Raw genomic sequence first — 16106 nt, 5'->3', positions numbered from 1 at the left:
ATATTGATTATCTAAAGCTAGTATAAATTGAAGAATATCACAATTGATTCAACAAATATAATCAAGAAAAATATGTTTCAGATTTAAATTGTTGTGAACGAGACTGCATAATCTTCCCATGAGCCTCTTCAACAAGACGAAGTTGGGAAAAAGTATCGCGGTTGTTTTGAAAATTGACAGGTAATAATGTATTCAAATAAAATATGTAAGAACAAAAATATACACGAACTAGGATACATTTGTATGTCCTTTTATTGTCAATCTGTTCTATTGCAGATTTTATGAACATCAAAGGTGTTTAGGATGGTGAAATGTGTCAAAAGTAGTTACACGGAAGTCTGTCGAATTCAACAACCATTACCATGACAGATTCATGAAGCTGAATGAAGTGAAGCTCCATCTATTGAAGACAGAGATAAAAAGACTAGTTTGCGTCTAATGTCCCGGGCTAACATCATTTGTCAATCAAACGGTTTGTGCCGTAATGATGATGAGTTCAGGCATTGAGTTTTGCAAAGTGACAGGTGTGCTGTAAATCGCACGCCTGGATAACCCGAGGTGTGCTCTTAGGTGTGCTGCAAATCGCACACCTAAATAAATCAAGGTGTGCTTTTTTCAAAACTGGTGTATGACTATTCTGAATTCATTTTCAGTTAAAACTTAGCAATATTGTGACTACATGTACTTTTTTTAATTGGCCACGGTTAAGCTCTGGGGTAATGAACGGTGCATTCTGCAAAGATGTCTTTTAGCTGTAAATTTGCTTTGGTGATAACTTTGCTTGTATCATTCGTGGTTAATTAAAAAAATACAATAACAAGAAAAAATTATTTTACAAGTTGGTATGCACAAAGGGCAAAGTTGTATATTGTGTTCATATCACAATCTACCGTAATTTTTGTAATTTTGTGTTTTTACATTTTTATAATAATAATAGATTTTTTTATTAAAATTACGGCGGATCATTTCTGCGCTCGAGCGCAGAGAATCCACTCTCGGAGTTGCTGCGCTCGGAAGCTAAATAAATTATTTTCTTATATATATTTTTATTGTAATAGCTCTACGGAGAAGTTGCACTCGGGGGCGCAGAGAATCCACTGTCAGAGTTACTGCGCCCGGGCGCAGTCCCTTATATGTAACGGTGGATCATTGCTGCGCTCGGGCGCAGATAATCCACTGTCGGAGTTGCTGCGCTCGGAAGCAAAATAATAGATTTTCTTATTATAATACTGGTGGATCATTTCTGCGCTCGATCGCAGAGAATCCACTGTCTGAGTTGATGCGCCCGGGCGCAGTCCCTTATATGTAACGGTGGATCATGATTAGCGCAGCAATGATCCGCCGTAATTTTAATAAGAAAATGTATTATTTTGCTGTCAATTTGGAGTTATCATAGTTATTATACGCATGCATATTATAATCTAGACCTAATACTAGTTATTATACGCATGCATATTTATTAATATAGGCCTAATAAGAATTATTTTGCTTCCGAGCGCATCAACTCCGACAGTGGATTCTCTCCGCTCGAGCGCAGAAATGATCCACCAGTATTATAATAAGATAATCTATTATTTTGCTTTCGAGCGCATCAACTCCGACAGTGGATGTTCTGCGCCCGAGCGCAGCAATGATCCACCATTACATGTAAGGGGTTTTGCAACAAAGCTCTTCATATTTAAAATACTATCTCATTGACAATTTGACATATTACTTGTTTTCATATTTTCAGAGAAGTCACAATGGATGTTACTCCGCAATCCCAGGTTGTGCGGTTTGATACTAGCCAGTCTAGCACAAATACTAGTACAAGAAGTCATGCCAAACCGCCTTCCTGGCCGATTAGACGATACACCCCTTACTCAAAGACACCGAGATCAAGAAAACTCAACACAAGTGAGTAAAAATTAATGATCAGTGTGTTTCAATTTTCAGTGCATCTTTAGAATATTATATACTGCCAGTTGCCAGAGAAGTTGTCTTACACTTAAACTTACAATGCATTTCTTCCATTTCAATTTTCTGTACTGATTTGCTTTCTAAAAAATTCTAGGGGGCTGTCATTTTTTTTGGAAAGGGGGGTCCCAAATTTTCAAAAAGTCAGCGTAAATAAAATTGTACCCCCCTCCCCCACCACCGATACACCTTATTACCCCTGAAACAGGCTAAAATTGTATTAAAATCAGTCTTAAAAAAAATAAATAAAATAAACACACTATCTGTGGTCATCTTGTGACTCCCTACATTTTGGTTATCAAAAATTTTATGACCCCCTATTTTTCTTTCCAAAATTTATGACCACCCCCCTGATAGCCCCCTTAGTGCAACATGGGTCGTTAGTGAAAGTACCTCCTGAACTGAGCACATGATATGTATCCAGATCTTGCAAAAGATGTTTCTTACTTCACTATCGACCCATGTTTAGCCAGTCTATTCTCAGCATGAAAACAAAGGGACCTGTACAAAGTAATAGTACAGTGTCATTTGATGTAGCTTGGTGATGCATCATGTTGCAAAAGATTCTGGGAAGGGTAAGACATCTTCTCGTACTACATACTGTACAATGACTGCGAAAGAATACATCCGTTGCACAGCTCAGTGATCATGCGCATCCGGCGCGGTATTTTGAGTTTGTATGTGTGAAACTGAAATAGGACTCACGGATTCCCCATGCAACTTCAAGTGCGGGGAGTGAATTTGATAAAATTGGTCACAAAAAGAGGACATAAAGTACATCCAAACATAATTTTGGGGTTGATCAGTTTAAGAATGAGAATAAAAGTATTGGTTTGAGACCCAGTTGTGTATCTATCACCTGATGTATAACACAGATATTTGGCAATAGATACACTGCCGCGTCATTAATTTTATTCTCTAAATCTTATTCTCTAAATCTTGTCTCTAATGCTATCCCTAAACCTAATCTCTTGGACTTGCTTTTTCGGATTTGGAGTGTCCCTGGACCTAGAGGTAAATGTTAGCTCTAGGGTTACTAAGGGCAAAAAAGCCCACTCACCCAAGCCACATTGTGACCCTCCCCTCCCTAAAAAGGATCTTGCGACCAAGTGAGAAGAGGGAGGAATGGTGTGGCACTTCCATGTAAGTTCATGTATTAAAGTTAGGATCATTCATAAAATAACATTTTGTGTCTTGTGTTCATGTCATAGTTTGTTAATGATTTCAAAATGGATACAAATCCAATGCATTTTGAAATCATTAATAGAGTACTATATAAATGTGAAACAAATGATAACTTCACAGATTAGAGAGACACTATGATATCTAAGCTATAATTTTTTTTAAAACAATTTCTGGAATTTTCCAGAAATTGGGAGTGGGACTATACTCTTGTCAGTGTACGGTAATGCCAGGTAAGACCAAATAAATATCTTTAGTTGATATTTTTTGTTTAAAACTGTTAGAAATTTGTGACAAATATGGCTAGACATCAATGCCAAGAGAGCCCAAAGTCTAAAATCCAGGAGCTTCAGGGGGCGCTGTCCCCTAACCCCGCCAGAACCCCCGCTAAGCTTGTTGGGCAGTGTCAATGGCTTTTTTAGATTAGGCTTTTTTTGGCAATAAGTGAGTGGCATATCTGATTTGTCCAAATTTATGTAATATTGAAAGTTATCTTGTTAATTTTACTGCCAGGAATGGGAAGAATAGAAAGAACTCCAGTTGTCGGTGGTGATTCGGAAACAGACCTGAAGAAGCTGGTGAACAAGACTTGGCACGTCTACCAGGTGACACCGTTAGCTGACTTCAAGCAGGATGCTGCGTCTCTTAGGAAATACTCCAAGCACCTGTCTGCATTCCTGCAAGCTGTAAGAACTTTTAACTCCCTCCATGTGGGTGTCGACTGCAGACGACAATTTTTTTAAATTGTAAAAATTTGCATGACCATATTTGGAATCAGCATGGAAAATGCATCAAAATGAGTACAAACAAGCATAGTATTGATTCAGTGGTTTTTACGATAACTCTTGATATTTTGAAAAAAATATCTCAAAGCCTATGGGTAGCATGCAAAGCATTAAGTTAAAAAACTTGTTATATGCCCGGTAGACAGACTTTCCAACTTGCAGAGTCAGTCGGTCTGGATTAAAAAAAAACTTTTTAAAGGTCCACAAACGTTGGCCTGGTCAACTGGTAGGTGACCTTGTCCTTATAGATCACACTCCTGTATACTTGTATACTTGTCTGGACTTCCGTGGTGTCTGGACTGACATGCCCTGGGCCACATAACTCAATTATGTAGTTCATTATTCCAGATGGTGGACCTTTAACTTGAAAAATTTGAAACAAATCTGAAACTTTTCTGCAAATTATATATTTAGAAAATTTTCTGAATTTTTGTCAAAAAACATATTTACAGGGTGGGCCCGTAACAGTTTGTTTTTGTGTCACCTAAACAACAAACAAAAAAACCTATAGTTGCCTTATTGACAATTGTCCCTAATTTGTTGGCTTTACTTTTTTCTCCCCTTGAATACAGGAATCTCAGAAGGGTATAGGAGTGGATGTTGAGAACATTGTTGGTGATAGAGCTGTCTTTAGTTTAATGCAAGGACTAGCGTCCTCACCAGGTATGATATAAAATTGGATCGATTGAGCCCATATTTATTGGTCTCGCTATGAGTTTAAAAATATTGGACGAGACAATATTTTAAAACTCATAGCGAGACCAATAAATATTGGGCGTAAAGCATCCAATTTTATCATTATTATGTTTTGGATCCAATATTATCACAACTTGGATCCATCAAAACATAATAATGTTAAATATTGGGCTATTCCAGTTGAAATTCATGCCCCCCTGTGGAAGCATGACTTTTATCTTGCATACAGGGAGTGTTAATTTCAAATGGGGCTTCCTGAATAGATGACTCCATTTGAAATCTACACCACCTGTTTGGGGGATTGAGGTCATGTCATAGGGGTGGACAACTAGAATAGACTGTTTCCTTCTAATCTTGACTTTGATAGGTACCCCACTCATTATGACATGCATAACATTATAAATCTGGTTTCATTTGATCCAACCAGAAAGCTGCTCCCTATTCCAGACAAATACAGCACTAAGTTTTTGGGATTAAAGAAATATTACCTTGTTTTATCAAATGAAACATAGCTAAATCCTAATCCTTTAGTTAGCTCTCATGATCGAGAATTAGATATTTTGCCTGTAGGTCAGTCAGCTGGCTAAGATATTCAGCTGTGTCACACATCAATTGCTATACTGTATTTTGAGCTTATTTTAACCAGTTAGGGCATTAGCAATTGGTTTATTCCAGTTGAAATCCATACACCCTCTTATATGGAAGACATCACTTAATCTCCAACACAGGGAGTGTAGATTTCAAATGGAGTTACCCATTCAGGTAACCCCATTTTAAATTCACACAGGGCAAAATAATGTAGCAGTGCTATTAAAATCTTTTCAAACCCAAGTTGAAAAACCTTTGTTTTAATTTTGTGATTATGGAGCTTGTAAGTTTAAAATACAATAAAATCACCTTCCTTCATGTAGACCATGGCCACCTGTTAAGTACCGTATCATGTACATGTACAAAATTCTATTGACTTATAAATGTCTTCATGGACTTGCTCCAGATTGCCTCACTGACTTAAAGAATACAAACCATTTCATGCCCTACTTATTTTGGACGTAAATCTTTTCGTATTTTTTTTTAAATCTTTCCACAGAGCATACACAGGTGCCCTGTGCATTTATTTATCAAACATGATCTCAGTTATACATAGTTATATGAGCTACAACAAATATACCAAACAAGTGAATTGCAATAATATTACACTTTAGAAAGTTATAGTTATTACATATTTATAGAGTTCCATCTTTTATTCCATTCATACATTTTACCTTTATTGTTTGCAAATTTGGCGACATTATTGAGCATACACTTAAGGGGTGGGGTATGAACATTTGGACAGTATTTATTGTGGGACATTAGAGCACATCAGACATATCAAATTGCATTCTGAATACGAAGAATGTCCTTCTGATATCAAATAATTTTGATTTTTTTAAATGTAATACACATTTTATGGCAAATCATTAAAAATTGATATTTTTGATATTTTAACAGTACTTGAAGTAAATTTTATAAATCTGATGATTTATACTTAAAGTGTATGTAGGTGGGATGAAAAGCCGACGATCAATTGAAAATTTTGACCTTTCAGATTGAAGATATGGATTTTTTCCCCAAAACACACAAAAAAAATTGGTCTTTTTGGGAAAAAATCCATATTGCGCTGCTGATTCAGTAAAGGGAATGTTTTAAGGCTTACTGATCTTGTTGAACCTAATTGCAACGGCCAACAAATAGGAGCAACCCTCTCATTCCTGTTCAACAAATATTGGTAACCTTACGATATTTTGCTACTGGAAGTGTGCAAAAGCTGGTAGCTGATGATATGAACATCAGTCCTGCTTCCATATGCCGTACCGTACATTCAGTTGCAAGATCAATTTTTGGGCAACAGGTTATAAATGTAAAGAACTGTACCTGTTCTTCTTCTTCTTCATGTTGTTCTTGCCTTATTCACAGGTTGTGATATTTCTCCAAATAGTGATGAAATAGGGGGCAAAGTATTTTCATGTGCACTTGACGTACTTGGTACTGATTTGTCATGGTCATTAACACTTGCACCAGGCTTACTGGGAGTATTTGATAAGTTGGATGAGTCAGATGCGTTAAATGCGTTGTCATCAGAATCATTTGCAATTGGTCTTGTATCGAAGGTTGCTAGCATTTTCCCCCAGAAGAACCTCCAATTCGTCTGGTGGTGAAGGCTCCTTTTTGGGAGATCTACCCCCTGTGCCCTTGGAATACTTTTGAAATTGAGTCAACTCGTCCATCTTTTTCTGCCTTTGATCTTCATTTATTTCCACAGTTCTTTTAGTTGTACGATGGAGATTGGAGAGTGTTGGTTTGGATGGTCCGTTTGCATTAAATACCTCATGAACTTGCTCCCATGCTTTCCTCTTCTTTGCCTGCGATTTGATATCGGATGCCTTGTTTTCAATACCTTGAAGCAGGGACTGCAAAATATGCAGCAATTCAATTCTGTCGTGAACATTTGTTGCCTGCATGACTTTTCGGCGGCATGTTGATGGTAATAATGATTAGATTTGTGAACGGAGTCGTTTTGTTAACATACCTGATGGAACAGTTCTTGACACGTTTGAATGATTATGAAACAAAACCTTCTATCATCATCATCAAGACAATAATAATAATAATAATAATAATAAAACAGCATTTATATAGCGCATTGTGAATCGCAGATTCCTCAATGCGCTTTACAGTAAAAACAAAATAATCATAAAATAATTAATGATACATCGAGATAATGAAATTAGTATAAAAAATTAAAAAGCTTAAAAATACTACACCTATACATCAACAAGCATAATAAAATATAAATTTTAAAAACCAGACCAGCTGTGAATACAATTATTAATTACAGAATTAAATAGCATAGTAGTACAGAATTGCACAACAAGAAAATAAACATGATAAAATAGCACAACATTCATAAATAACAAAATAAATAAATTTCAGATAATAATATAAAGTTGTTTCGAACAATTATATCAAATAACTTTATTTGTTTGTTTATTTGTTTGTGTTTGCACATCACAGATGATAGTGAAGCAGTAGAACTGGTAGTGAAAGTCAAGTCGCAGGCGAACGTGGGCGCTGCATCATCTACAAGGGAGACATTACATGCTATACTGTGTTCAGTTGGAGCTGACATCAATCGTAAGGAGACCCTGCATGACAGCCTGGCGATGCTGCCTGTTTTGATAATGAAAGGGACTGTGGCTGTGTCAACTTGTGTCATTAAATGGCTTGAGGTGAGAATAGCTTGTTGGCTGCTATACCCCCCGAGGCTAAATCCTACCGTGGGCTGACCCAGTGCCGTGGCAGAACTGCTGAATGGGTTTGGTGTCTATTGTTCGAAACAATAGAACACGGTTTCAAAAAAATGGCCAGGGCACTGTGGTTGGGTTTAGAAGTCATCAATCAGTAACCACATGTGGCAAAAATACTGTTACCATTTAGTGTGAGCTGATGCTAATTGTGCTGTGTGACAGCGTGGTGATGCTGCCTATTCTGATAATGAAAAGGACATGGTGGCTGTGTCATCTTGTGTCATTAAATGGCTTGAGGTGAGTGACCATATATGGCATAAGGCACTGGGTGACAGCCTGGCGATGCTACCTGTGTGTGTTGATAATGAAATGGACTGTGGCTGTGTCATTTTGTGTCATTAAATGGCTTGAGGTGAGTGACCATGTATGTGACCATCCACCACAACTGAGCCCTAATGTCTCCAGTGCCACTATTGAGATATGCTCCATTGAACTTATTATTATTAGTTTCTGTGTACTAAGTTATTTTACATTTTTGTTTTACCTGCAGAGTCAGTTTGATTGTCACATCAAACGTATGACATTCAATCAGATGAAACTGGCCTGGATTATACCCATCTGGGCTGGAGCCGGATTAGGTACGTTTAATCTGCCCTACTATGATAAAAGTGTGCCACTCTGCGCAGTTTTACATAGCCATATTGTAACATTTACTGAAGAGGATGCCCGCAATATTTTTTAAAATTCTGTTTTTTTACATGATTGTAATGTACTTTAGCAAAAATCAAGACTTAAGATGCCTTAGTTTCATCAATATCTGAGATTTTGAATAGAGAGAGGCATAGATATATTAACTGTCTGAAACCATCTAAGGTGAACCCAAATTGACTTGAAGAGAATTGACTTGTCAGGCCATGATCATGGTGAATGATTCGCAAGTAGCCCAAAACTATAAAAAAAAGCACCCACTACTGGATATTTGGGCCATTTTACCCAAATTCAGAACATAAAATAACCCAATTGGGTGGAAAGAGCACTTGAGTGATAAAACTTCCGATAATTTATATTGACTGATCAATAAAATATGGCCACAAAACCCATTGTGGCAATTGCAATTTTGAATTTCAGAGACTCAAAATCCTCTATAATTCAGCACAAAAAAAAAGGAAAATACATCAAAATTACTGCCAGAGCCTGACACTAGAAAAAAATGTAGGCAAGGCGCAACACAATATTTTGAGGCGTGGCAAGGGATTTTCAAATAGCCCAATTTGGTGCCCAAATTGTGGCGTGGGCATCACTGACCCTTTTGTCATGGAACAACAGTACAAGTGAAAACAGTACATGTGCCACATTGGGCTATTCCAGTTAAAATCCATAAATATGCCCTCATGGAAGACATGACCTTAATCTCCCACACAGGGGTGTAGATTTCAAATGGAGTTACCCATACCCCATTTGATATTCACACTCCCTGTGTTGGAGATTAAGGGTAGACGAGGTATTGTTGGTCGAAGCAACCTAAAAATCGATTTTCATTATCTAGATCAATATATTAGTGAAAATTAACACCTTGATGTTTTGCGAAAGTTCAGTCCACAAATCGTATACTTTGCAAACTTGCTTAATTTATTGTTGTTAAATAGTTATGTACGTTTTTACAAAAGTGTTGTTGTTTCAGCCCTCTTTACAACGTAACTCAAGAACCACAGTACCTATAAAAGTATACCTGTGATATTTGAATTCTTCTACACGCTCGCTATGAATTGAGCAATGCAGTTTTTGCCAAAGCTCACTACCATTCGTAAGATGCTGTGAACTACCAAATCACAACAGTTTAAAATAATTAATAACCTTAAGGTCATATCTTCCATAGGGAGTATGGATTTCAACTGGAATAGCTCATTGACAAATTATAAATCAATGCATGGGGTGCACTTTCTTTGCCAGTTCCCATTGGTTCTTTCACATCATGAATATTCATGAGTTTATGAATAGTTACCAATATGGTGTTATTTTATTTCACTCAGAGGATGTTAGCAAACCAATAGAACTACAATACACAGTACCTAAAGACATAGAAGGACTGAACACAATCACCCTGACGGTAGAGCACCAAGATGCACAGACTCTGTGGGAGAGGTAAGGAACCAGGAACTTATAGCGCTGTCTTTGCATAGATTCAGGAGCTGATTTGATCTTTGGGGTCAATTTAGTTCACAAACCTCAGACGACACAGTCTTAAGTCAAATGTCAGTACACTCCAAGATCCATATGCACAAGACAAGTTAGAATATGTCTAACTTTAGACCTGGTCTAACTATGGAGGTTAGACTTTGGGAGACCCCTTTAATCTTTTTTTCCTCTTTAACTTCTAACAAAGGCCAACAAATTAAATTGTAGCCATTTTTTAAATGATTTAATATTAAGTTACATCATCATTGTGTATTTAGCCTTAACATGATTTACAAAAATATATGGAATAAGGTATATGTAAGTACCAAAAAGTACAAGTCTAAAGTTAGACCTTGTCTGACTTGTTTTATGCATACAGACCCAAGAGTCCAAATGCGAGGAAATTAGAGCCATATTTTATAATCCGCAAAGAAAATTCTAATTGCGCAATTGATTTCTGGCCATCACTGTGTGTTGAATTCTGTTAACTTCAGTCTTCGCTACATCATGCTTCTGTTTGGCTGTAAAGCTACCAGTGAATTTATACTCAATCGCCGAGCGATTGCGATTAAACGCTTTTGAAAAGCGATGGGCAATCGCCGAATTTTGCGATGCATCGCTTGTCGCTTTTGCATTTATACTTATCACGGCGATAGCGATTGCAGACGACAATTAAAATATTCTAAATGCCTCAAAATACATTTTTAAAACATCAGTTGCTGTCAATAATTAGTGCTTTGAATTAATTCATTATCAAAAGTTAATAATCGAGAAAGTTTAATTAATTAGCAAAATAATAGATCCAGTTGGTTGAAAATGATTGGTTGACGCATTCACGTGTCAAGCGATATCGCTGGAAAGTTGTGATTTCTTCAACTTGCAAAAGCAACGTTGTTTTTGTCTCCGCGATTTCAATCGATTGATCGGCTTGACGCTCTGGAGATGTAAGTAAACACTGAGCATGCGTGAGAATCGCTTTTCTGCAAAAGCGATCGAGTATAAATTCAGCTTAAAGTCAGGTTATTATTGGTGACTGCTCACATACATGAGTTATCATGCTGTGCTTCGCTGGAAAGAACCATCCAAAATGGCCTATGCAGCCAGTGGCGTAGAATGGGTCTTCTTCTTCTTCTTCTTCTTCTTGGTTGAGTCGGCATATCCAGACTTAGCTGTATTAAACGCCAACTTTGTCCAGGAACCTAGGACTGAGTGCAGATATCAGAACGGGGGATGATCCCCCTTCTCTTTTCGAATAGTTCTGACACTTTAACGTGCACAGGGATGAATCCTCCTGAACACGAGACCAACGGCTTTACGTGACTTCCGAACCACGGACATCGCACACACACCACTTATATCTGCACGTGCTAAGCAGTGTATGGGGCGAGAAGAAATTCTACAATTAAATTCTGTGATGAAACTGAACTTAATTGAAGGATTCCCGACCATATAGGAACTTTTTGGGAGGAAGGAGAATTTTCACCTAAGGCAAGCCCAAGGCTCGAACTCTCATCGATCGTATCTCCCGGCCGACAGCGCAATGCCTTAACCGCTCGGCCATCTCGCCCTCTCATCATATGGGGGGGGCAACAACTATGATTGGGGGCACTGGGTCTGTTGGGGGGCACACAAGCTGTTTTTGGCATTTATCTTATGGGATTTTATAAATTTTCAGATTGATTGGTGGACAATTGCCCCTATGATGCTACACCACTGCATACAATAGCATTAAGGCACAGAAATAAAGGAACAAAAGACTATTATGAAAAACATGTGTTCTGTAGACTATAGGCTATTCCAGTTGAAATCCATACACCCCCTATGGAAGGCATGACTTTTATCTCCACAGGGGATGTAGATTTCAAATGATGTCGCCCATTCAGGTAACCCCATTTGAAATTCACTCTGCACTATATGCACGCTTCCTATGTGGAAGATTAAGGTCATGTCTTCCATAGGGCTGTATGGATTTCAACTGGAATAGCCCATTATTTAACTGGATACATGCCATAGATATGTTTACCGTATTTCGTCAAATAAACGCCCCCCGGGGGCGTTACATTTTCCCAAGTGGGGGCGTTTATTCAAGGTCAATTTTAGAATGATAATTCCTGTTAAAATCATTAGGTAAACTTAAAACTCACACTAAAATGATGAACTATGAACTAGAAACACTGACTTTTGGTTCACCTCTGGGTTTCCAATCCAGATTTTCGCCAATTATTGAATAGATGCTATTATCGACCATGTGGGCAACTTGGTAAGCTTACTACACAAGATAGCATGGAAATATTGGCATTTTTGAAACATCTTGGTTGAAAAAGTGGTGGGGGGCATTTATTTGGGGGGGGGCAACTATTTGACGAAATACGGTATATATCAGAGGGCTGCATAAAAGGTTCAACTGATGAACAAAATTTATGTATGCTTAATAATTTTGCTTATATTCACAGCGTTCATGATGGCAGCTCTAATGAAGTCAGTGGTGAAGAGATTGCTGCATTCATCAAATCCTTGGAAGCTCATTTTTTCTACCATTTTAAAATACATCTCGAGGTAAGTAAAAATTTGTCAAAATAATGAAATATAGAAAAATAATATGGATTTGTTTAACACCCTATGTTGATCCAGTTTCTGGGCCAGTTGCATTTTTATTGGGGTAGGTTGTAAAATCTGGTACTCCCACTTGTACAAGCCACATAGACATGACCAAGTCTTTTTGACATTTTTATAGGATAGTAAAATTAATTATCAATGAAAATTCATGTAGGCCTACCCCTAAATTATTAAGTCATGAGGGGTGTGTGAAATATCATGATTCGGCTATTATAGGCCTATATCATGTGGTTAACATACTTTATACTGTTACATACCTTAGTACTATCAATGAATCATCAAACATTGAAAAATTCATGTAGGCCTATACCAAAATGATTAAGTTCAAAAATCCTGCAAACAAGATAAAGATATAATTACTGGTGTGTGGGCACTATTTATTTACTTGGTCCTACATGTAATCATTATAAAACCAGGTGTAGGATATTGAGTTTGATCTGTCTTGGCAGGCAACTTTGGAAAGTGGTGCTAGGTGCAACATCATATACTACATGTAGCCATTGCACAGTGATATTCAAGAAACCACCATGAGGCCTAAAAAAATTGTTTGATTGGCGTAATCCGACCGACCCTAAAAATAGGCCCGACCCTAGACTTTAAAAATATTTTTTGCAAAAAAAAAAAAAAATAAAAAAAAATTCCAAAGCCTGTAAGCAGCTTAAAATGTTTGTAAAAAAATAATAAAAATTGCCGAACGACCTACCCTAATTTTTTGCACGGATCAAACAATTTTTTTAACCCGAGTTATCAGTACATTTATCGGTGATTTGGCCAATGAGCGGGTTGTGTGAAAAAGAGATGGGCACTTTAGCCTGTAAGCATGTCTCCAGCATTACTTTAATGCGCAACTTGCAATATTGCATGTCTAGTCAATAGGCTACTCCAGGTGAAATCCCTACACCCCCTATGGAAGACACTTCCTTTGTCTCCCACACAGGGAGTGTAGATTTCAAAGGAAGTCACCCATATACATTTGAAATTCACACTCTCTGCATGGGAGATTAAGGTCATGTCTTCCATAGGGGTGCATGGACTTCAAATGGAATAGCTTCATCTTGTGCCATAATATTTTCACAAAACAGACTTGTTTTATTTTGTTACTTACAGGGGATGTCCCTGACAAGAATAGGAACACCGCTTGCTTTCATGGGATGTGAAGGAAGAATAAAGGTAGGGACGGTGAACATAATAAGAAAAAAGTATTGAGTCATTGCACTACTCCCAATTCCAGAAAAATGCAGTATAAATTTTTTCAGATAAAAAAAATATTATCCTGTTTTGATGAATGAAACATAGCTCAATCCTTTTAGTTAGCTCTATAACTAATAAAAGAGATAAGTCTTTGTGGAAGTCGTTGGGCAAATGAAAAACATCCTTAAAATGCATGTTGTTGGCCCATATTTACAAAAATTGGCAAAATATTAAAAGTGGACTTTTATTGCTGCTAATTAATTCCAACAAAGGATTAGGATCTAGAGTTATGTTTTATATGGCAAAACAGAATCCCAAATAATTAAGTGCTGTATATTTCTGGAATTGGGAGTAAATCTAAATCAAGATTCTGGAATCGCAAACAATTTTCAGTAATATTGATGGTCCAACCAGGGTCTTAGCTAGAGTTCGGATATGTGTTCCTATGGCCTTGTTTTGCAAATCTGGTCCACTAAAAACAATTATAATGTAGCATCTGTCAAAAAAACAATTATAATGTAGCATCTGTCAAAGGCATTAATTTTGCCCGTCCCAGGAGCAAACTCCCCATCGAAATTGATGGGCAAACGGGTAGCTAGCTAAGACACTGGTTCCAACCTGTTTACATGGTCTTCATCGGAATACCATTCATAGAATTCATGCAGTAATGTAGAGAGCGAATCATGTTAATGATTTTTGCCTCCACCAGGAATTGAACCAGGGACCTCACACACCAGTTGAAGACCTCATGGTTAGGTAATTTCCCTTGAGATACTGAAGGCTTTGGATTGGAAGTAATGATCTTAATCCCTTGCATTGAGGATGAGTAGTCAAAATCATCCAATTTAACAGCAATATATGAAGGTCTAGTATAATCAATGAATTCAATAAAAACAGGGTTGCCAAACTCCCGATTTGGAGCCCAATTGGGTGACTTTTGAGGATTTTTCCTCAGTGTGACTTTTGACAATTTCCTGTCCCATAGAAATCAACGGGTAAGAAAAAAAGTGACTTTTCAAACAAATTTTCAACGACTTTTGGTAGTTTCTTTTCCGATAGAAACTAATGGTTAGGAGAAAATTTGGGCGACTTCAATTTGGGCTGAAATTTTTTGGCAACCTTGAATAAATGGCACGCTCAATGTTCTGACTTGGTTATAAATGTTTTAATTTCTGTGTTTTATTTCTTTCTTTGCAGATCTTTCAAGGCAGTGGTGTGATACAAATCTTACAATATCTGACAGAGCTGGCAACGGAAGACAAATTTGGACTGTATACACATTAATGTTGTATTTACAGGCTAAAATTAATGCACCGTATTGAACATTATTATGTTTTGATGGATCCAAGTTGTGATAATATTGGATCCAAAACATAATAATGATAAAATTGATGCTTTTACGCCCAATATTTATTGGTCTCGCTATGAGTTTTAAAATATTGGACTCGACTACGCCTCGCCCAATATTTTAAAACTCATAGCTCGATTCAATAAATATGGGCTCAACCAATCCAATTTTATATCATAATTAGCACCCCAGACACATGTTTTGCCATCAAAAAAATCCTGTTTTACGGACAGACAATTACAAGTAGGGTTTTTACTTTTTTGGAGGCTAAAATGATCCTAAAATATCACCGAAAGCTTGAATAATCTGAAAAAATTGATGATTTTTTGCAAACATATTTTGAAAATGTTCTTAATTAAAAAAAATAAGTAGAAATTAATAATGGCTGATTTACCAAAACAAAAATTCTCTCAAAATACAAAATCTGGGTTGGTTGGACCCGTAAATCTTTTTTTTTTTATTACCTAAATATTACATACATGTACATTGTGTTGGCATTCGCATGATGAGATGCAAATCTACGGTGCTAATTAGGGTAGGGGCGTTATTTAGGTTGAATATGGTTCATTAATTAGTGTATATTCTTGTAAATATAAGATTTTATACACATATATATTTTGTATTTGGGAAAAATATTGTTTTGTATAATAGGGAAAAAAGTATTTTGCGATTCCACATTTAGCATTTTCTTTATGGCATGTTTCGGGAGATAACCAAGAAAAAAGCTTTAATCTAAAAAATTTCGTCTTGATTCCAATTTTGTGTTTGCGAGTTATGCATGGATATGTGTATTACATTGCTCCATGGACATAATGTGTTGCTTTCATTACTGTTAACAGAACGTAAAGACAAATTTCACGATGTTTTTGCAAA

At 36.9% G+C, this 16106-nt stretch overlaps 1 protein-coding gene across 1 annotated transcript; it reads left to right on the top strand.

Moving 5' to 3' along the window:
* The first annotated feature begins 125 nt into the window (after positions 1-125).
* Positions 126-15216, top strand: LOC140137306 (centromere protein L-like). Its single transcript, XM_072158951.1, has 10 exons — positions 126-180; positions 1733-1896; positions 3652-3824; positions 4496-4586; positions 7671-7885; positions 8454-8541; positions 9934-10045; positions 12532-12634; positions 13802-13864; positions 15083-15216. The coding sequence occupies exons 2-10, from the start codon at positions 1743-1745 to the stop codon at positions 15167-15169; spliced, it is 1086 nt and encodes a 361-aa protein (XP_072015052.1). The 5' UTR covers positions 126-180; positions 1733-1742; the 3' UTR covers positions 15170-15216.
* Positions 15217-16106: the final 890 nt, after the last annotated feature.

Source organism: Amphiura filiformis, chromosome 2 (genome assembly GCF_039555335.1).
Source record: "Amphiura filiformis chromosome 2, Afil_fr2py, whole genome shotgun sequence".
NCBI lineage: Eukaryota > Metazoa > Echinodermata > Ophiuroidea > Amphilepidida > Amphiuridae > Amphiura > Amphiura filiformis.
This window is presented reverse-complemented; position numbering and strand designations above follow the sequence as displayed.